General features: G+C 40.5%; 1 protein-coding gene across 3 annotated transcripts; it reads right to left on the bottom strand.

Annotated features, from left to right (window-relative positions):
• Positions 1 to 462: 462 nt before the first annotated feature.
• LOC147632982 (protein MEI2-like 2) lies at positions 463 to 8297 on the bottom strand. 3 transcript variants are annotated; one of them, XM_086805986.1, is made up of 15 exons: positions 7373 to 8282; positions 7207 to 7283; positions 6596 to 6952; positions 5345 to 5647; positions 4805 to 5262; positions 4535 to 4693; positions 4305 to 4421; positions 4059 to 4210; positions 3398 to 3489; positions 2858 to 3271; positions 2093 to 2768; positions 1913 to 1997; positions 1736 to 1804; positions 1315 to 1494; positions 463 to 1220 (listed from the first exon to the last, which is right to left on the bottom strand). In XM_086805986.1, exons 4-15 carry the CDS (start codon positions 5610 to 5612, stop codon positions 1050 to 1052), a joined length of 2841 nt encoding a protein of 946 aa, XP_086662112.1. In that variant the 5' UTR covers positions 5613 to 5647; positions 6596 to 6952; positions 7207 to 7283; positions 7373 to 8282; the 3' UTR covers positions 463 to 1049. The 3 variants fall into 3 exon arrangements, with proteins under 3 accessions (XP_086662112.1, XP_086662114.1, XP_086662113.1); XM_086805988.1 differs by having other exon boundaries at positions 5345 to 5602; positions 7373 to 8106; XM_086805987.1 differs by lacking the exon at positions 7207 to 7283 and having other exon boundaries at positions 8169 to 8297.
• Between the last annotated feature and the right edge of the window lie 15421 nt (positions 8298 to 23718).

The following is a 23718-nucleotide window of genomic DNA, read 5'->3' as shown; positions in this document are numbered from 1 at the left end:
CAATCAGAGTATCATCAAAAGGCCAAACCAACAAAAAAAAAAAGTGCGGTGTCCCCATAAAACCACTCTTGAACTAAAGAAAATGTCAGGGGTTTTGAACAATAACAAAAAGATAAAATAGTAGATCTCCCTCGTGAAGTGGACATAAATAGGTGTGAAGACTTCATCAGCTTTAAACCATCCGCTCCACCTGCTATTCTCCCCTCACGGTAGCATCAAGGGTGGTCCATTGTAGCGCACAAATTCTGAGAGAGGTGAGGAGCACACTCAGCCATGATGGAGGCTAGCACTAAGGAGCAACGAAGATCATATGTAGTGGGTCTTCTTTTATTCAGCTTAAAGTGCGTTAAAAATTAGCACACGCACATTGAACAAGTGATTGAAGTAAAGCAAGAGGTCAAAACCAGAGTTCTTGTAAACACAAGTTACAAAATTACTCCATACAACACAGCACCTGTGTACTACAGTGAAGAACAATATATATATAAAATAATGTACACCCCTCCCCAGCCCACTTAATCAGTAGTCAAGATGGCAAATCCCGGTCAAACCCAGATACAACAATGTTTTCCTATGCTTTTCTCTCCAAATGGCATGGTAATGTACCATCAAAACTACCATTGGAAATCCTCAATTCAGCTGTACAATTAAAAGCAGTTCCCAGGCTCAATCTATAGCAAAAGGCCAGCCTTGTCAAACCTTTTGACACGTCAAGCCTGAGTTCATAACCGCCAACCCAAACTCTTGTGCATATACCTCTTTACATACAACAGCCGGTCCCCCAATAAACCAGCATGGCTTCAAATGTCTCTGATCACAGAACGTTCATAGCTACAAAAGGTTGTCAAAAAGGATGGCCTTCTCGTGCATCGTTTCACACAAGGGAGCCCACTATACCGCCTCATTTTTTACACATCTAAGGATAGCAGAACTCAAAAATCTTAAGATCCTTTCTGTAGAAAATCCTCCGGTTTGCAAGAAGAAAAAAAAGCTATCACGACAGATTTTCAGCCCCTAGACTTGTCGACTGCTACTGAAAGATTACTGTCTCATTCCTTTTCAGGAGAACTTGAGTCCAATCCTCCAGAGCTAGAACCAACACTCCCTGATACCAAACCATCTTGGTTTCCCGTCTTAGACATTACCTCGATGAAATTCCCGATGTCAATCTGATCCCTGATTGAACCTGGCCGTGTGCCAACTTCCAAAAATGATGGCTCCTGTCAAGAAAATGGGCAGGTCTCAAATGGGTGAACCATCACAAGAGGAGATGTAAGGGCAGCAATGGAAAACATGAGTTGCTTTGCATGTTACCTGTTCACCAGTTTCAGGCCCTTCGGAATTGAAAAGAATAGGTCGGCACCGCTTATCCTCATTCATCAGGCTTGAATTCTGAAAATGTGCCACCAGTGCAGCTTTTCCTTGAATGCGTGCGTAGGCTAAGGAGGCCACCTTCTCACTGTTAAACTTTTCCCACTTTTTACCATTGAAAGCCTGGTGTCAACAACACAAGCACAATCACGCACGTCTTACAATGAAGCTGCACATTTGGACCACTTTTCATGCACACATACTTTTCAGTACACAAAGGCCTACTTATACCATTTTCCGCAGATCACACAGTAATGAAACTATATTACACAAATATCAATACTATTGCGCAAATCACTCTTCTACGAAAATATTGCTCTACTAATACTATTTTGTGCACATCATGCTCTACTGTCCAAAATACCTGATAGATTGGAATAATATGATCTGGAGAAGTCATATTAATGAAGGCATACCCTACATTGCATTTGTTCTGGGAAAAGGGAAAAAAAAACAATTTGTATCATTATATGAGACAAATTTCAAATAAAACATCCCCTACTATCAACTGATTGCTGCCCAGAAAATAACAAGATCTTACCTTAAAATCAATAGGTAGATACAAGAAATCATACATTCCACGATGGTTCTCATCAATAGCGGCTAAAAGCATCTTTGATGTGTACCTGGTCACGACAACAAAACTTCTTATATTTCGTTACAAAAAGCACCAACTTGACTTGACCGTGCAACATCAGAGAGAAATAGCAAAGGTAGTTACTTGTTTGGTATATTCTTTATCATGAGGGTTGTCCGATTGTCTTCACCCTGCAAGATACGCTCAATATCAAGCTGGTACTGTTTCTTGTTGTCGGTTTGGGACACACTGCTTTCTGTCCGGCGAATCCGCCCACGATCCGCACCGAGCATATCAAAGTGGCCACCCATTACCATCCCGCTTGTTGGAAACATGTGACTCCTGCGGTGAGGTGACATTATTCCCAGACTTGGAGAAGTACCACCTTCAAACAAGCTGTTGGTTCCTGTGTTGACATTGTGGGCACCACCCAAGCTCATCATTGCAGCTCCAGTATTTCCGGGAACATTCATAGCGTTTACTGAACCAGGACTGAAAAAAGAGGTATCCGGAGACTCCCGAAGATATGCAAACTGCCTCTCTAGAAAGGAGGGATCCCCTGATGGAGCGGATCCGACATGATGCCTATGTGAAGGCAAGCCGCTATTAACAAAACGTGGATGATTTCCTGTATATCCAAAGGATTGAGATTGTGTATGTCCCACAGGATTAAAGCTGTGGCCCATTGGTGGCGGGTTCGACCATACCACTGGTGTGGTGTTCTGATAGGGGCTAGAATTACCCCAAAGAAACTGTGGTCCTGACAACGCAGCACTTCCACCAGAACGCCGGAGTGACCCACTACTTGGCATTCCAAGAGCTGTATCAAGTACATGAACAAAAATTTAGTAAATACATGTCCTCTATGTGTGCGTACATGTTGTTTCAATAAAGCAAGTATCGGATTACCTCCAGGAGCATGTTCAAATAAAGAAACGTCGGAGCTACTCGTCCTTGGAAGCCTTAAGCCTTCACTGTCAACAAGTGGTCCATGAGATGTGCCTCTCATCGGCATAGGAGCAGGTGGGCTATAATATGGCATGATGCCGTTACTGTACTCGGGTAAAGAGTGAGCATGGTGGGATGCAACCCCTTTACCTCCAAGACCTGACTGGAGAGAAGATAAACCTGCATCAATCTGATTGTTTCGTCCCAGATGACTCCCAATTGTTCCAATGCGCATATGATTGGAATGCGAAGGAACAGGCAAGGCTGGTAAAGTCTTGTTCATGTTGGGTACAGAAGTTCCAAGAGAGTGATGAAGGGACCGAGGCGGACCACTCTCAACAGGACTACCAAAATGTCCCCAGGAAGTAAGATGCCCTGTATAGCAGCCGTTGCTCATTCAAAAGCAGGGCTTATGATTCCGGAAATTAAAGAATCGAAATTCAACCACCTAAACAGGAACCAAGAAGTGTATACTTATTCAATCATTGTCTAATATAGGACCTGGAGGAGAATTTGTCACAGGCGGACTTGATTGCTGCCGATACAAGCGGGTATCTTCTTGCTCGAGATCCTGGCTAAGCTGCTGCATCAAACTGACCAGAAAAGAAGCTTGCTTATGTGAATATAAGTATTTATGCATACAAATATGTAGTTATGTTTGTATGTATGGACTTACATACGTACGTATGCATGCATGTATGTTTGCATGTTTTTACGTACATACATAAGTATGTATTTATGGCATGTGCATACCAACATAAGATGGTACATATACAATGTACATGCATGCATAAATACATTCATATGTACGCATGCCTGTCTGTATGTATGTGTATGCATGCATGCATGCATGTATGTATGCATGTATGTGCGCACGTGCACATGTGTCATTCTCTCTCCTCTTCTTATTCTCAGTATATTCTCAATTTTGTGCTTCAAAGTTCTTTGAAGCCCATACATATGCATGCATGTGTGCATGTAGCTACATACCTATGCACAATGTTTGCATGTGTGCGTGTACCCAAGTATGCATGTACATACATATGTATGCCTGAATGCATGTATATACAGATGTTCATATACATATTTATGTATGTCTGTATGTTTGTGTGTGACTTCATTTGCTAGTAGATACAAAAACTAGTTCCACCAACAAACATACCTCCGCCGTGCACCACCGGGACGACTTGGCTCTAGCTTTATTCGTTTCCCTGCAATGTCACTCCTGTTCAATGCTCTTAAGGCTGATTCTGCTGCCCGTACATCATAAAATTCGATGAACTTATGGTGGCGCTTGTGAGGAGTCTCACGGATCTGCGGGTGAAAACGCCTCAAAATAAACTTAAAAGCCCCTGTTATATTTGTGTTGCAATGAGAGAATGTGTACCTAATCACAAAGAGAACTTACCTCTTTCACTTCCCCGTAGTGACCAAATATTTGGCGAAGATCATCATTAGAGACAGATGCATCCAAATTAAAGACGACAAGCGTCCCCTGGTTAATATCTTTGTCAGATGGGTTATCCTGTATAGCAAGAGGCAACACCTTATCATCACCACTCTTCTTTAAAAATTACAGTGTAAGCACTACTTAGACCCTTAACCTCAAAAATAATATATTCGTGAACAGTCCCTTACCTTAGGGATTGAAAAGTGGATGTCAAGTTTTCTGCGCCTCAATGGCTTATTCTGCAACGCACGCATGGCACTACGAGCGGCCCGGATGTCATAGTAGGATATCATAACAAAGCCCCGATGCTTACAGGCAGTATAGAGAGTTCGGATGTCACCATATTGCTGTTTCACAAAGTCAGAAACATTTAATTTTCTTATTTGTAATGGGGTATATTTTATATATTAGGAGTCCATTCAAACTCTCACGCCCTTCTGGACAGCATGGTACAATACCTCAAATAAAGTCCGGAGCTCTGAGTCCTCGACGTTACTATTGATATTCCGGACAAAAAGTGTCCTTGAAGGATGCTCTCCGTAAGGATGTTCACCTATCACAGAGCCAGGACCAGTTGATGACGACCCATGAAAAACAGCCCCACCACCATAAAAGCCATCCAACCCCCTTGAACTGTTGATGTATATACCAAAACCTTCTTGGCTTTCGCCATCCATCTCTAGGCCACCACCACTACTAAAAAGGTCAAAGTCTTCATTTTCTTCTGCCATATTATTCAGACTTGCCAAGTCAAAACCGTCTGTGATTCCAGCTAGAAGCTCTTCCTCGTCATCGGGTAAAAGATCCCCAATGGCTCGCGACACCAGCTCTTCATCAAGAGGCCCAAGCACCTCCTCTGCAGCCTCTACGTTAAGGCCAATGTTGTCCAACTGGCCAACACTTGAGGCAAGATTCACTGCACACCAAATATCTCTCTATAGAAAGCTCCAAAATGTATAAATTTTGCAAAACTATTATTGACAGAATATAAGACTCACATTTTGCATGAAGCAGGGCAGGCAATGAGCTTGAGAAACCGTTCAAGTCACCAGCTTTATCAAAAAGAAACCCAAAATTTTCAGCAGTGTCATGCCCTGAGTGCACAGATGAACTGGCCCCGTTCATATGAGACATATCACCTGTTTTGCTCCAATCCAGAGATGACAGGCTGGACTTCTTCTCTGTGCTTACAAACCACGTGTCTGCACCACCCAAGCTTCCGTTTGGAAAACCTGGGTTTACTATAGAGCTATTACCTTTGGACATTACGGAAAAATCAGAGGTGGAAGATGTCCGAATCGCTGCAACCATAACCAGCAAAAACTGTGAGAACATTTGCACAACACTTCCACCAAAAAATGAAGTACGCTGCCGAGGTAACAAATGCCTTGCATGTATATGTATTTGTTTTTGTATATCATATATGCATATGTATACAAGTACTTTTTTAAGCTTGGAATATATCCAAACGTACAAATTATGCACTTATTTACTGTGCACTGTGTACATGTGTAAATGTGTGTATATGTATAAGTCTATCTTTCACATTTCGAGAGGTGAACGATAATAAGCCGTGATATAGCTGGCATTAAAAACTAAAATGTAGTCTATTTTTCTGAACACAGACATCCAAAAAGTTCTAGTTTAACCGTACATTTTGGTTTACACTACGTTTCGGCAGCAAAAGCATGAAGAGAGCATGCATTCACGTCTATTCACAAAGCTTCAAGCATTTCTCTGACCAAAGAAGGTGAAGCACTCAACATCGCGCAAAGGGGTAGGCAAATTCCAAGCTCATGGCTGATCAAATGCTTAGATTAGCGTTGTGCATTCCTGCTGAGAAACCAAGAGAAAATGCCAGCTGCACCTTAACCAACAATCAGACCAAACCCAGGCTTGGAATTTTCAGCCCACCTATTCTGCAATGGGCTTCAGGAAATTTCCCTCTCCCATGGCCTGACTGCTGGGAATACTAGGACTGGCTTGCCTTATCCTGGCTCTTCATTATCCGCCAGAAATGCCCCTCCATCACATGCATGACCATACGAATATATTGTGGCAACCTCAGGTGCACTGATACCTTTAAAACAATTCTTTTCAATTGTAGCTTACAAGATATGCAATCCTATGTGGGTTACAGGAAACCCTAAAATGTACGTTCAAGATTAGGGTCCTACTCATTTACCATTCATCTTATAGAGTTATTCAGACACAATACAAGGCCGCATAAACATGCAGAAGAAACCAACCTGAGCAGGTAGTATCCAATATCAGAAAAGAGGTAATAGGACCCCCCGATCGAATAGTTCTTGGGTCTCCGTCCGCTTAACATAATTTGCCTCCATGTTACTGCAGCCCTTGCTGCCTTCAACACCATCCAACCTTCGGTCCCATCCACCACTGTCCCCAAAATTTGTGCGGAAAAAACTAATGATGCATTTAATCTCCCAATTATTTCTGATTCCTGCGCATCCCTTGACCTGGGCTGTTTCAATCTCCTTACACCCTGCGATAAGCTTGATCAAGCCATTAGCAGGCTTAACGAGGCAGTAAATCTTGCTGAGCGCCGCTCGTCAACTGCGCCGTTGTCTCCTTGCACAGGTACCCTGGGGCAGCCATAATTGAGCAATTAGAAGCCCTAATCAACCTATAACAACCCATTAGTAGCCTTGATCAACTCATCACCAGCCTGATCGACCCATCAGCAAATTAAGTAGCACAATTGCAGGCTTGATCAAGCTCTAATCCATCAACAAGAAGGACTAAACAAAAGACTTGTCAGGTCCCCTAAGCGGCGTATTTGCAGGCTTAATAAAGCCACGGTCGGGTCTGAACAACCAATTTACAGCCCCTAACAAACCTGGCCTCAAAAACTGGTAACACGATTTCGCAGTACATTTGCAGGCTTGATCAAACCCTAATCCACCCGCACGCAGGCTGAAACAACCAGATTGCAGGAATTAGCAGCACTGTTGCAGCTATCACCAAGTCCCACTCGACCCAAAAGGGAGCGTTAAAGAACGTACTTGCAGCAGTTAGGGTTGGATCCCCCGCATCAGTGTCCCTGTCATGGTGATTAAGGTAGGATCGCCCTTGTGAAGACGCTGAAGGGGGGAAGAAAATGAGAGAGGGCTTACACGGAAGGGCAATCGCATCACATCGAAAAGGGCTGGAAGGTCAACGGCTGAGAGAGCAAAAAATCGTCATGGGCAGTGGGGCAGGAGAGCAAGGCTATGAACATAAAAAAGCAAGGGGGGGAGGGGTTTGCGAGAGGACCCAACTAGGCTGTGGGCATTATATGGCTGTTTCTTGCACGACCCCTATCACGAAACCGAAGGGGGACTCGGGAGAAAAACCAAAATTGAAGGGAGAAAGGGGGGGGGGAGGGCGGTGGGGGGGAACGCGTGACGGGAAGGGAAGCTAGGCCGCTACGGCACGACCCATTAGAGAAGGGGGCAGCTATTTGAGGAACAGAGGACGACCCAGCATCGCCCAGCAGGCCCGCAAAGATGGGCGAGCAGACAAGCAAAACCGCAAATTTGGGCCCTGCCAAATTGGGCGATTCGATCGCACAGACATATATGACCCTATCCGTGGCGCGGAAGGAGAAACACAAAGCAAAGCATGTGTGTCTCTGTGTAGCTATGGCGCACGATGATGAAGAAGAAGACGAAAAGCAAAGGGGGGCGTTTCACACAACACAGTAGTGTACGCGCAACAGTCTGACTTCGGAAGCACAATGATGTCTTTCGCGGAGAAATAGCATCATCATCATCAATCAGAAAGAATAAGAGAGAAAATAGAGAGAGAATTCTCACTCACCCAACTGTTCTCCTCATTGCGTCCCCCGGAAACGCATCAATCCCGAAGAGAGAGAAGGCCTCTAGAGAGATATAACCCCCCTCCCCCACCAGTGAGAGAAACTCTGCCAAATTGTATTCTTACTTCATGTCCACCTTTTTAAGATTGCAGAAAGCTTATTACGCCAAATTGCATTCCGGCCTCGCGTCCGTCCTTTAAACATACATTCTGCCAAATTGCATCCCGATTTTGCGTCCGCTATTTTTTTGTTTAATAATATATATATATATATGTGCATATATCCGGAGTCCGGACCCTTTCCCCTTACCCCCTCGATTTTAGCGCTTTTTCGAGTCCGCCAGGGTATTGTTGGCTAACGTCACCTCAATAATTTAATCGAGTAATAATTTTGGTCATTCCGAATTTTTTTTCCCTCCTCCACTACACTATTATTATATTGTTTCCTCTCGAACCCTATGCTGCTTGTGGTCAAAGAAACTTGGTGCATCGTGTCTTGCTTATGCTTTTGCTTGTTGGCAACTTGCCACCTTGCTTTTTATTCTCCCTTCTTGGAGCATTCACATCCTCAACAAGAAATACCACTTTTTATCCTTATACAATCTCAAAAGAGAGGGGTTGGATGGTGCTTAGAACTTGCAAAGCACCTCCCCCCATGAAATTCCCCCTTCTTTCCTGCTAACCCTCCTCCTCCTCGTAGTCTTCTGTTGAGTCCCACACGTCCCTTGGCCTTTCCACCTTCTCCTCTCAGAGCATGCCTAACTTTCTCCCAAATCTCTCTCTTTCTCTCTCTACCTAGATACAACTTTACAAAGTCCCCCTTTCCTCTTATGTCCCCACCATTTCATTTCACATTAGCCCAAGTCTATCTGCCTCTCCACTAAGATACATCTCTCTAGCCTTCGGCCAACTTTAGTAGCCTCTATCTTTCACATGTCCCACCATTTAGCCTCTAGCCTTAGGCCAACTTTAGCAGCCTCTTCCTTTCACACGCCCTGCCACGCCGCGTGCCACTTTAGCGCTCTCTCTCTCTCTCTCTCTCTCTCTCTCTACTTAAATGCATCTCTCATTAGCTCTAGGCCAACTCTACAAAGTCCACCTTCCCCACCACTTTATTGGATCTTTGTCACTAGTCCTATTGGTCTAAGTCCATCTACCTCTCCAATGAGGTACTGACTTTAGTAGCCTCTTTCTTTCACATGTCCCACCATTTACCTCTCTCTCTCTCTCTCTCTCTCTCTCTCTCTCTCTCTCTCTCTCTCTCTCTCTCTCTTCACGTTTGCTAAGTTAATGTCTCTTCTTGTATTGCACTTGCGTGTAATAACTAGTAGATAAAGTGCACTCCATCCCTGATCCCCTCCTCTCTTGCTCAAGCATGTGTCACACACACCCATGTGAATACAACCATTGCCACCCATCACACTTGGCCCACACATGATAGGGAGGGTACCTTTCCTTACTCTAATTTATCATTTATTGCTCCCAAGAAAAAGGAATGCAAGGACAATGATGCATTATTTTAATTTTTATTCTAGTTTATTTATTTTACTTCCACATTAACATTTTAATCAATCTGGTGCCTTGTCCACAAAATATAACATTTAAATAAATTAACCATGTTTCACTTGGGTAAACATTTATCAAACACCTAACCATCATATACAATTTTTGAGTCTATTACTTGGATGGTGCACATATGTGTAATTGATGTTTTAAAACTATGTTTAGGCTCATTTATTGGTTTTTAAATTAAACACTCATGGACTACAAGTGAACTAAATGAAAATGTAGGACATTGCATATTTAACATTTGTAATGCATGTCTTTTAGATTATATTGGATTATCGAACAATGGATTCACCTACGCTTAAACTTGAAGTTGACAAAACATAACTTCACAAGTAACAAACACGAGAATAAAACACATGGAGTTGACGTGTGTTGTGGGATGGAAGCATGGTGAATGATTAAGCATGAAAGCTTGCATTTTCTTGGTAAAGTGCGCTACACTACCTTAAAAGATATCAAGATTCCTTTAAAAGTGCAAGCTCTTCTAGTTTAGAGCGACATAGAAGCATCTTTTATCTTTCAAATAAACCCAAAAGGTCATTCTTTCACAAGAAAAAATCCTATGAAACAATGAGCCTTCATGTTACCTTACTATGATGACACATACTAAGTAAGATGCTGGGTATCTACAAATTAAGCTTTAGAATCCAAAAAAAAACACATTTCTTGATTACGTTTCTATTTTACTCTCTGTAAATGTTGGGGTTAAAGGACATCTCCATGAATATAGAATAACTTTCTTTTTTTTCACCTCGAATTGCTGATGTTCTTCTTATTTCCAAACTGTGCTTTAATCCTCTTTCGTTAAGAATCTCACAAAGTGTGGAGCCCCCCATGTATTGAGAAGACCTAGCATTATTTTGAAATGCCATGTCTTTTTTTATAGTTATCTTTTGCTACATTTATGATTTCTTCTTCCATAAAATTTTGGTGTTGTCAATTTCCATGCAATAGTGCTTCTTCAAACCCATGAGAATCCTCATTCATATATATATATATATATATATATATATATATATATATATATATATATGCTAATCATATTGTGTTATCAAATCCCTTGCCTTACTTAAAAGTCTATTAGCTTTCCTTTTTCCTTGTATATGAGACATGATCTCATTACTATAGGGAGCAATTATTCAAACAAAGATTTTTAACTATTTGTGTTGATTACCCGCATGTTATTGAAAGTATACGCCATTAGTGAATTTTAGTTCAAATGAAACAAGCATACATGCTTAACACCATACCTATGGCATCTCTTGTAAAAATGAATTTGTTATGTTAGGTTCACCATTCGAAAAGAAGAACAAAACTAGTACACTAGACTTGTAAAACCCTTCAATACCCTCATGATTCAAAAGTCAACTATAATCATAAATAATTACAGACTTCCAAATTTTGTTATATAAAAAAAGTGCAACACCTCGATGCTTTTGTATCATACATCCATGTGAGATAATGACTTTATGCATGAACATCAATGTCTTTGTGATTTATATTCTAACTCACAATATGATTTCTTCTACGGTAACCAAAAAAAGATATCACATACACATTAATTTCCTACAACTTGTGCAAGTTAAATGGGTTGCTACTTTATTATATGCTTCTTTAGATTATGTATAAAAAGTTTTTGTAAAAGTTTATTAATTGATTGGAACATAATGATAGTGTTTATCAATAAGTATGCAAGCAAAGATGTTTCGCTTATTCTCATGATTTAATTAATTAATAAGTTTATTAATTAATTGATTGAAATATAATAGTGATGTTTATAATTATGCAAGCAAAGATATTTCGCTTATTCTCATGATTCAAATACTATCAAAAATAAATCTTAGGAATGAGTGGGTTACTTTTGTTTAGACAAAGATAAAATGCAATAATTTTCCTACACAACCTTTCAACAATTACTAACTTACAACCAAAATAAAACATGATTAATGTTACTAGCTAGATTCAATCTTATCATTTTTTAATGCCTTTTCACAAAATAAAAAATTCCATTCAAGAAAAATCTTCAGGCTATTTTTTCCCCTTCACAATAAATGGCATTCAAGAATTTCCACATTTTTTATCCAAACAAAGAGGTTCCATACTATAACCAAAACATTGGTGTCCCTATCCTAGCACAAACATTTCATTTTAAAGAAAAACTTGAGCGAACTATATAAATACTAACAGATCTAATACTATGTGAATCGAACCTGCATTTCTTTTTACAGCTTGAATACTGTTATGGCTCATTCATAGCTTCTTCAGAACTCTCCCATTATAACAGAAGTGAAACAAACAACAACTATCGTAGGGCTCTTACCTTGCTTTTGGCTCGGGATTTATAGCATCCAAGCTCCACTAGTGGTTGCTAGCTCCAAGCTCCAATGCCTTCCTCCTCGTTTGTCACCACCAAAGAGATACTCCACTTCTCTACAAGGACTCACCTCTCTCACTCTCACTCACTCTCACACAATGAACAAAAGGTACATGCACCGAGAATTATACTCTACTCTAAACTCTCTCTTCACAAGATAGAGCAAGTAGACATGCATAACTCAATTGGCACAAAGGGGGATTGTCTCTATTCATTATGAGAAATTCACTTATATACAAATGGTCCTTATTCACACTTGGGCGCCCAAACTTAACCCTAATCTACTAAGCTTGGTCATTTGCCAGCTTTTTATCATAATATGTATAACTTTTTGAGTGTTGTTTACATGAAACTTATTGGCCCACTCTCGGGTGTAGTATGGAGTGCCTTTGCTAGGCCCAAAATGGGGTTAACATCCCCCCCTACCTAATGTATGTTCCATCCTCGGAACATTCAAGGCCTAAAACCCCTATCTGCCAACTTAAACTTGTAATAATTCCTTCTTGAGTAGAGCTCGCGCGACGAGAGAGAGTTCTTTGGAAGTATGGCAGGGGTGTCCAAAATGTTGCATCTATCATGTCTTCAAAAGTCATGTGTATATAACGTGGCATGCACAAAGACGATGATAATACTACAAGACACCTTGCTCTGGAGGTTCCCTGTTCATGTTAAGCATAATACTTCCTTAGTAAAGTTTTCTACCCCTTCTTCTTTTGATCTATCAATACCACAATGAGCTTCAAAATTTGAGAGGCAGCTACTATGGATGAATCTGGGTTTCTACGCCATGCTTTGATCAATAATAATCATCCTTTCCTTTGGCTCAAGATCAAAAAGAGGAAAGTTTTCTACCCCTCCTTTTGATCTATCAAGACCACAATGAGCTTCAAAATTTGAGAGGCAGCTACTATGGATGGATCTGGGTTTCTACGCCATGCTTTGATCAATAATAATCATCCTTTCCTTTGGCTCAAGATCAAAAAGAGGAAAGTTGTAACAAACACGTAAATCCCATTTTTGCTCTGCTATAAAGTAGTTGGGGTGAATCCCATTTCTGCTATAAAGTAGTTGGGGTGAATCCCATTTCTGCTCTGCTATAAAGTAGTTGGGGTGAATCCCATTTCTGCTCTGCTATAAAGTAGTTGGGGTGAATCCCATTTCTGCTCTGCTATAACGTAGTTGGGGTGAAGTGCCTTTTGATTGATGCGCATGTACAGTAGGTCCACCTATTGTGTTAGAAGTGACCATATATAAATGTTGCCGCATTTAAAAATAGTGAGGAATTCTTTCCTCCAATCTCATTGAATTCTGGAATCCTCTATTTTAGGTTGGGCTTCATTTGTATGTACCTTTGTGTAGCCACCTCGTGTCTCCACTAGGTACTCCGTGGTAATGTACATGACCAGGTGGATTTCGAATAGATCTCACAAGTGTGGGTTTGCTAGCTTACGGGAGACCTCCACATTATCCCATAAAGTATGTGACCAGGTGGATTACGAATATATCTTGCAGATGTGGCTTTGTCAGCTTAGGGGAATAGCTCTTCCCATTCTGGCATAGGTGCTCGTATTGGATAAGAAGCATAAGGTAGGCTGTGGTGAAAGCAGTACTATAAGCTTAAGAAAAAATCTGTATCATTGGATTGAACAGAATCACCTACATGAGGAATTTAAAGAAGAGTCATGGCCTTAACATTTAATTGCCAACTCGAATTAAATCTTCATACTATGAATTAGATAACTGCAATAAAACATCATCATTAGGGTAATCAACCAACAACTCAAATGATTTAGGGTTTTCCTCCGTGTAGTCTATTGCTATCGGCTTTAGGAATTGGCTTTAGGGCTGGTGGCTCCTCTAGAGTGTCAGTAGGAAAATCAGGTTGTAGAGATGAAGATTCTATGCCTTAGTGTTAGTAGGTGCAGGGGTTTGAGCTAGAAAGAGGCCTATTGAGAGGATATGTATACGGATATGCTCCTTCCCCCTCTTTATCATCCTTAGGATTGGGGGGAGGGGGGCTTAGTAATATTGAAAAAGGTATTAAGCTTTTAATTGTGTTGCTCTTGAGAGATAATAGTAGGATATTCAATGTGCTCTATAGAAAAGTCCTATACCATCGAGACCAATATCTACTCTAGATGTTTATAAATATTTTGAAAAAGCTATAGGTTCCATATGGGTGGTATAATATGTACTTTTTTGAAGGCCTAGGTAAGTAATGTACTTTTCTAAAGGCCTAGGTAGGTAAATAAATCATAAGATTCTACCCATCCCTGGGTCTCAAATAATGCAAAGAATTAGTAAGGTTTTAAAGCTAGCAAGAGTGGAGGGAAGGTTATGAGGCATAAAAGTCTTCCCTATCATCCAAAATGGTAGAGGTTATTAGGACTCTACACCATGACCTAAATTTTAGAATAATAGGATGCATGGCATATGCATACATGGCTATATAATCTATTAATTTACCATGCTGATAATGGGGTCGACATCGTTGTCTAAATTTTGTTGGGTCAATGTAAGGTTCCCCCAGTTTAGGTCTTCAGTGTAAGACTACTGTTCTATTACAAAAATGATAGTGTTAGTGTTGAAAAGAGAAAGGTAAAGGTTTGTGAAGGGGCCCGAGAAACCACCGGACGAGGCCACTTGTGATACTTGCTCCATGAGGTTCTTTAGTTCCTCGTTTAGCGTTGCTTACTTTGCGGCTTCTATTGTTGGTGTGGCTGAGTTGTTGCTCAAGTTGGGCTATTATTTGGTCCTTCTCTATCAAGAGCACTGAAATAGTTTCTTCCCTTATTGCCAGTGGTTGTAGAAGCGTATTGTACTTAGTCATAGCTTCTCGAGCTGTTTGACTTATGTTGATACCTGAGCTAGCACGCCTCCTCCTTAGTTTGTAAAGTTATCCTAAATTCCTAGAGGGATGTGTCGAGTGCGCTACTACCTAGCGGTGGATTCAAATTATCAAGAAACTTGCAAAATTGATTTAATTCAAATACTCATCAATTATCTCACACTTCACACTTTTAAAAATTGAATATCAATTGAAATAAAATAAACAAAAATTAAATTTGCAACAAGAGTCAAGGATAGAAAATACCACACAAGACAAGATTGGGTGCAATCTTCCCCTCAAGTGTGTAACGCCACTTCCATGACTTGAGTATTTAGAGAATTGTATTCATAAAAATAGCCCAAGGAGCTAATAATAGATGTGCGTATAAATTAGGCTTGCTTTTCCCATTTTTGGGTATTGCTTTACATATTATTAACCATATGAAGGCTCCTAAGGTTTATACATATAAAAACCTTTGCCCAAATATAATTGCTAATGGGCATTTTCACATGAAATAACTTTATGCACATTTGCACATATAATAATCTTGTGCACATTGCACATTCCATTAAGCTAATTCCTACACACATTACATCAAGCATATTTTTCTACGTTGAAAGTTATAAGCTTTACAAAAATAAAGCTTATAATATTATGAAGCTTTAAAGGTTCAAAGCTTAAACGTTAAGCTTCAAGGAAATAATAAAGACAAAGGCTTCTTCACAGTTGTGGAAAACCCGCAGTCCAGTGAAGAAAGGAAGAGATAGCTGCCCATAATTTGAAAGGATATATATATATATATATATATATATATATACATATTCAAAGGTTTTATTATTGATCTTGAATAAATTTTTTATTTTCAAAGCTTTTTCTTTTAAGATTTTAACAAAGCTTATGAGCTTTGAAAAAGAAATAAACGCCTTTTCTTCTCTCTGGAACCGTCCTCACCGGTTGCATAGTGTGGAGAAGAGAGGAAGAGGGAATTCGCGCTGCCCGCCTGCCGCCGCCGCCACATGCTGTGGGGAAGAAAAGAGAAAGACTAATAATTTTAAAAAAAAATTCAAGCTTTTTTTTAATTCCCAAAAGAAAATAAAAGCCTGCAGAAATTGATTTATGGAAGCTCATGCACCATCCATTATAGGTTTCCTCTTGTTGCAATGATTTAGCAATTAGATTATGGGGCTAATTCCTCCTTCAGAATCTCATTCAATCCATACGGTTGGATGAATGTGAGGCTATGAATTTGGGAAAACTACTTTTCAAGAAGAAGGTGGTTTTATGGTTTTCTACTACAGAGTGGTTTGCCACCCTCCCCTTATCCTTGGATCTTTGCTCCTTGGATAATAGACTCAATCCTTCCAAAAACCTTTGAATTAAGCTTTTAAGCTTTCAATCCTTATCTCCATCTCCCTAGATCTAGCTCTCATACCACTGTCTCACTGATCTAATTTTCTAAGAAGATAGACTTAAAAAAAGAAACTTGCAAAATTGATTTAATTCAAATACTCATCAATTATCTCACACTCAACACTTTTAAAAATTGAATATCAATTGAAATAAAATAAACAAAAAATTGAAATAAAAATTGAATATCAATTGAAATAAAATAAACAAAAAATAAATTTGCAACAAAAGTCAAGGATAGAAAATACCACACAAGATAAGATTGGGTGCAATCTCCCCTCTCAAGTGTGTAGCTCCACTTCCACAACTTGAGTATTTAGAGAATTATATTCATAAAAATAGCCCAAGGACTTCTTGAATATGCAAAATTGCCCATCATGTTATATATCACTGGAAAGGTCTCGAAGAGTAGATTCCAAATGTCTAAACTCCGCTCACTTCTTAGTTGATTTGTAAAAAAATTACCATAAGCCCATTTTTGTAGAGAGAGAATGTGTATAAATCCTTAAAGGGCCCAATTGTTGTCCAAATTTTCCCTAATGGGAGAGAGATTATGAAGTTGCCTAGAGAACTGAAAATGGAGATTTCAGCAATATGAAGACCTTTGGAGTCTACATCATCAACAAGGAGCTGCCAAGGAGACAATGATGTCTTAAGATAAGGTTGGTTTTGTAGTTTTGCCCCTCAAAGTTTTTGGTTTTAGCATGAGAAAATGCTCAATGTTCAATGAAGGGTTGCTTAGTGTGGGATATGTGGATCTGTAAGATACCACACCCATCCCATCACCAGGGATAAGGAGGCACCTCACTCGATAAGATCAATTCCAACCCATTGTGGAAGCTATCTCATCGGTGCCTCTCTTGGACGATCCAATTTATAAGCAATCTCCACAGGGTTGGGGGTCCTACCAAAATGTCAAGGATCTCTTTTTAGTTTCTAGTCTCTTGTAAGACAACACCCGACTTATTAGGTCCACCCAACCACCCGCTTTCCAGTGACTAGAACCGTTAATGATGCAAGTTACAATATGATTCATTTATTTATCCTTGTGCACATGTTCCTTTATCCCTTAATGAATACATTCTTTTCCAATCAAGTCAACCTACACACAGAAAGAAATTCATCATAAGAACAACTATAATTTTAAACCCTCAGTGTCCCAAGTTTCATCCATCTCCAATCCCTCGGCTCACCGAGTCATAAAACAATATAGAGCTTACAACTGTCGTTGCAAAAAATCACTCACATAGTAGAACGATAAGTGTCCCCTTCAGCCTCTTCTTACTATGGTGGAAGACCTTTCTAGCTCAAGCTTGTAACTACTAGAAAGAACCCTCGCCCCGCCCCGCCCCGTGGTGGGTTACCCCTAACAACAAAGGCGGTTGCCCCAATCTCTATTCCAAGTATTTCTAGAGTCGGTTACCCCCCCATGGGGAGTACCTGGTTGCCCCAGACCGATCACTAAACAAATCACATCGAAATGGTTGCCCCAAGAGAACACGTCTCTTGGTTAATAAAGAAAACAATTTAAAAATAGATCTCCATACTCATCACAATCTTTTATTTCCATTGCCATTTGTAGCAATCCATGCAACAAAAAATTACATACATACATAAGATCCCACACTTACCTCTTTAATATATGATTAGATGCATTAAACAATCTATTCAACCACATTTGCAAATCTACTATTTAGAGTTAGGCACTTACATTGGCGAGGAGTAGATTGACCAAAACTAAAAAATTACATACATAAGATCCCACACTTACCTCTTTAATATATGATTAGATGCATTAAACAATCTATTCAACCACATTTGCAAATCTACTATTTAGAGTTAGGCACTTACATTGGCGAGGAGTAGATTGACCAAAACTTAGTCTTCGAGAATGGCCACTTTCCCTCTGAGATTGATCATAGTGGAGTGTTGAAGGTGCCTGATTTCCATTTCTAACCGAGTCTGGTCTCATTTTTAGATTGCTCGTATTGTTTATATCCTCATCTCATACCATGTCCACCTAATAAAAATAGTGCACATAGGTGTTAAGGATGAGCTTTCTTAAATGTATGGTTGTACCAATATTATGTGGGTTTTACCCCTTAGGAAAGTTTCCCCAAGCCATAATCTCTTCTAGCAAGGGTGGACTTGGAAGAGAGGATGGAAGAGCCTCGCCCAATGCAACTTAGATCCATGATTGTGAAGCTTGTGCAATTTCCTAGGCTTGCTACCATGACATTATTATCTTGTAATAGAAGTTGCTTGAACTGAGGTGCACTGAATGTATGAGGCACACTCCCAGTCATGTTATTGGCACTCAAATCTAGCTTGGTCAAGTAGTCGCATCCGGGAGAAGCAGTCAGCAAAGGCTATGTTAGATTGTTGAAAGAGTGGTTGAGGAGGCGAAGGCTTGTGCATGAGAGGTAGCGAAGGAGTGGAAGGTTAACTTGGCAAAGAAAGTAAAGAGAGAGAGAGAGAGAGAGAGAGAGAGAGAGAGAGAGAGAGAGAGAGATGGGCTTAGCGGTGTCTAGAGTGAGAGAGTGAATTGGTGAGGGAGCAAGAGAGAGGGGTAAGGGAGGGGGGCTGAGTGGCTGCCTATAAAGGGACTACATTGAGGGGGTGTGTTACTGAGATGATAGGAGAGGGGGGGGTCTAGCAAGCTAAGACGAGGGAAGAGGGGGTCACTGTCTCATTGTCGTGAGGAGGGTAGGTTTTATAGGAGCATGAGGGGAGCTTGGAGCGGTGTGTATGCGCATGAGAGAACGAGGGAGTTAGCACCGACACAAAGCAAGAAGACTTGGCTGGTGCAAGACAAAGGCCATAGTGTGGCTGGCCAATGGAGGAGAAGACAATGTGGCCGACGCCGCATGCAAGGAGAGCTCGAACTAGCATTGAACGTGCAAGGGCCAATTCGTGGGCTAGCGTAAAGAAGGGGGGTTGTCAACAGTGTGCTAGGGCTGCCTCGTTTATGTTATGTGTGTGTGTGTGTGTGTGTGTGTGTGTGTGTGTGTGTGTGTGGGAGATTCACGTGCGAAAAGCCATGAATTCATGTAATTCACATGCAAAAAGCCATGAATTCATGTAATTCACATGCAAATAGCCATGAATTTAGGTATTTTATAGGATCCCATAGATCTTTGCTTGCGAGAAAAGAGTGTATGAGGTGCATTCTTGCTAAATTGGTGGCAAGATGAATAGGGCTCAAGATGGAGTCCATGGTGTTATGCATCAAAGAAGGATACTCATGGAGTTGCTCACAGAGGATGGGCAACGAAGATGGAAGACTTGCGGGTTCTTCTATAGAATTGGCACCTTAGATTTCTTGTGAGAAATCCATGAAGAAAGCATCCTTATTGAATGTGCGTGTATGGTTGGAGCATGTACATCATGGAGGTAGCGCTGAGTATGGAGTAAGTATGGAAAACTTTGTAGTTGCAGCAGCTAGAGGTACGGTAAGCTTCAAGGAGTACCAACAAAGTAGTAGAAAGCAAGGTATGGCAGCAAGAAGCTTGTGCACACAAGCTAGAGAGGAGAAATGGCATAGAAAAAGGGTAGGATAACAACTATGGTAGTATAAGAGAGAGAGAGAGCCTTTCATAAGAACAGTGTTCAAGTAGGAGCATATAAGCAGCAGTGGCAAATAAGGATGGTCGCAACTATTGTGTGGAGATGAAGCACGACTATGAAGGCATAGAAGCTAATGGAAGGCTATGACAAAGGTGGTGATGGAGGCAAAGTAGCTGAGAAGAGCAACATGAACGGCCACCCACAAGAAGCAGCTCCAAGAACGGCCACGACTCCATCAGCAAGCGTGTTGGTGGTAAAGCAACTCCATTAGCATGCGTGTTGGTGGTAAAGCAAAGGGTTGAGACCGACCATAGCAAAGAAACCAGGGTGGCAACATGCTTGTTATCAACAAACAGCAGGTGCAGCCCGTAGAGAGGAGAAAGCCATGGCGCTGTAAGCTTTGGCTATGGCACAGCAGTGTGAGAGGAAGAGAAAGACCAACAGACTCATTAAGGAAGAAGACGTCTAGCGTGGGTACGTGATCCGGTGGGCATGTAGTTAAAAGACTGCAAACTGTAGCATGTGCATTAAATGGCCGGTATAGCAAATGCCAAGGGCACTGAGCCTGCAACAAGATTCATTTTTTTTCTTTAAGGTTAAAAAATCCTTAATTCTTTTAAGGGTATTTTCAAACACCCACCAAATGTTTTTTTTAAAGGGCAATGTCTTTGAGGCTTGTTTATATGGTGTTGAATATTAAATGTAATTGTCCTTAAGGAGATAAAATCCACACATCAAGGGTTCCCTACCCAGTTGTGTTGCGGGCCAAAATGCTTTGTACTTATTTTTTTCACCTAGCTTATGAGGGTAATTGTACTCGAGCTTACATGCTCAAAACGAGGAATGATTTTTATTCACCCACCTGGTATTAGGGTTCCCTGTCCAAGCTCACTAAGAAGCTCGAAATGGTTTTGTAGTAGTGTACATGGACGATGCACGTGTAAGGTGCATACGCATGGGTTGGTTCCCACCCAAACATTTATGTTCAAATTGGAATCACTGGTTCCGATGTGAGCAAATGGTGCTCAAAACGGACTTGAGGTGTCTAGGCTGGCTAGATACATGCACACATAGTTGTTGAACACTCCAATTTGCATTGAGGGGGAGTGTTGAGATTGGCAATGCCAAATTGTTGGGGGTGAGGGATGAGTTGGTCAAATTGAGAGATTATTAGTTCACACACCTAAGTTTACATTGAGGAGGGGTGTTGAAATTTGCAATGTAAACTAAAGCTTGGGTTATTTAGTTGAGTGTGTGAACGCACCCTAGAGGTGCAGGATATTGTGAAAAGATAAGAATGCCACAAAATATATTGTGGGTGAATAGTGAGAGCCACATAAAAGAATGTGGAATTGGAGTTGCCACATGGCATGATGATATGTAAAGAAGATGGGTCAATGGTTTTCTATTTTAGAAGCCTTTCTTTGTATGGATACAACATATGCAATAGAGATCTTGTGTTGAGCGTGCTACTCTCTCTCTCTCTCTCTCTTTCTCTAGTCATAGAGTTCTTGGTGTCATATAACCCACCTTAGTTATTCTTAATCTATGTTGCTAATCACCATGATCAATCCCATAGTAGGAGTCTTAACATGAGCATCGTATCAAAGGGAAGGTCCTTCTTTCCCAATCGATGACTGCGGGTGGCTGTGGGGCCATCCTTCTTATGTTCCCATCTGGCAAGGTCAGCTCGCTCGCCTTTGTCCTTTTGCCAGAGTTTTGATGAATTCAGCACAAAGGGAGGCACACACTAATCAAGGCCAATGGCTTGTAGCTTCTCTCAAACCTCTAGTGTGTCCAAGAAAAGCAGATAATTGGGAGAGTGGTATTGGAAGGCAAATTTCCCTTTTGTGATGGTCACTTCCCAATATACGATGGTCTCAGCCACATCTTGTAGGTATGACCCGAGGTGGGTAAGCTTTTGGCCCGGATACCTTATTTTTTCCCTTCTTCTTGGTGGGGGTAGTAGTGGTCCTAGCCCGATATTTTGGGTCAGAAGATGTGTAATTTGAATATACATCTTCCTTGGCTAGAAGGGCCATCTTATAATAGTAGATATCAATTTGGTCAATTGCTAGGCTGGTAGGGAATCCTCCACGACCGTATTTTCCTTTCTTTCTTCTTTTTAAAAAAAATGTTAGTGTTAAACGCAACTTTCTCAAACTGGGTTCTGTTAGGTGCATGAAAAACTAATTTGGTTTTTCATCACCATGAATATCCATAGATATTTCAATGGTAGCTTCTAATAGAGAATTGCAATTAGTTGGATTCAAGGATTCATGAAGGCTGTTGGGCACAAGTTGAGCACTTTTGAATCAATTGTTAAGCGTGGAAAACTAGATTGGTTTTTCACAGTCATGAATATCGAGAGATATTCACATAAAACATTTAAGTGGGTTAGTCAGAGGTAAAAACAAAAGATGACTGAGTTAGTTTGCCAAACATTTAATTAGTTGACATGATGTTAAATAAGCATAACTTTTCTAGTGTGAAATACTTGACTTATTTTTCATGGCCGTGAATATCCAAAGATATTCGCACCATGAAATTAGATGTTTTTTTTACAGTGTGGGAAGTAGCTTAATGGTAAGGAACATGTTAATGAGAGGATTCTATTAATAAATGCAAAGTGGGAGGTTGTTAGGGCATGAAAAAACTAGAGTAGTTTTTCATGTGTGATTTTTTGGAGAAAATCACAGTCAAGAAATGTCAGTTTAATTAATAGATATGATGTTAGCAAAAATGTCACCCTTTTCTTGAGAGATTTGGACCATGGTAGGTTGGCATGTAAAACCATACATTAGGTTTTCACGAGCGTGAAAATCAAAGATTTTCGCACCAAAAAAGTAAGGGTTCAAGACTTGAGATTTAGGTTTTAGGGGTTGTTGATTTGGGGCATATGCACATCCATCTAATGTATGTTATGAGACTCTGTATGGGTGGTTAAAGGTTTCCCTTGCCTTGGGAGTATGATTCTCTACCTCCTTGTGCACTCTACAAGGGCTGAAAATTATGTTGTTGTTGTGGTCATCTATCCTACCAACCACGTCCACCTATACATCCTCTAGATGAGGATTCCCCATGCTTCTTGCTCCTCTTTGTGTGTAAAATTCCTGGTCCCTTGCATGCCTACCACTACTCGATGATGTAACTAATCCAAGCTTTAACTCTTCCACAATAAGTAGTGAAATCAACTCTTCAAAATCTGGGGGATCACCTCTTCTCACAACAATGATAGAAGTGTCAAATGATTTATACTCCTTGCCCAAACCTTTTAATGTAATATTAACCAAATCATCATCCATTGGTGCATCGATAGATGCCAATGCACATGCTTTGATCTCTTGCACATAATCATACACACTCCATTATTCCATGTTATATTGTGTATCTTTTGTTTTTACTAGATCTTCCTTGCCTTTGTGTTTGTGTCATTCATCTTCCTTGCCATAGTATCCCATGCATCCTTGGGCATGTGGGATTACTTGGCATCTCTTTTCCCATCTTGCAATCCCCACTATCCATGTAAGATTTACACCTCCAATATCAGGTGCTATACAAATTATTTCCTTCCTATCCTTTTGTAGCATATATCTTTTTTATTAGGCAAGGTGTAAATCTTGCAATCCCCACTATCCATGCAAGGTGTAAATCTTGCAATCCCCACTATCCATGCAAGGTGTAAATCTTGCAATCCCCACTATCCTTTTGTAGCATATATCAAGGTGTAAATCTTGCAATCCCCACTATCCATGCAAGGTGTAAATCTTGCAATCCCCACTATCCATGCAAGATTTACACCTCCA

Source organism: Cibotium barometz, chromosome 12, assembly GCF_041138505.1.
Source record: "Cibotium barometz isolate CiBa-2024 chromosome 12, ASM4113850v1, whole genome shotgun sequence".
Classification (NCBI taxonomy): domain Eukaryota; kingdom Viridiplantae; phylum Streptophyta; class Polypodiopsida; order Cyatheales; family Cibotiaceae; genus Cibotium; species Cibotium barometz.
The sequence above is the reverse complement of the archived record's forward strand: the minus strand, read 5'-3'. Positions and strand labels throughout refer to the sequence as shown.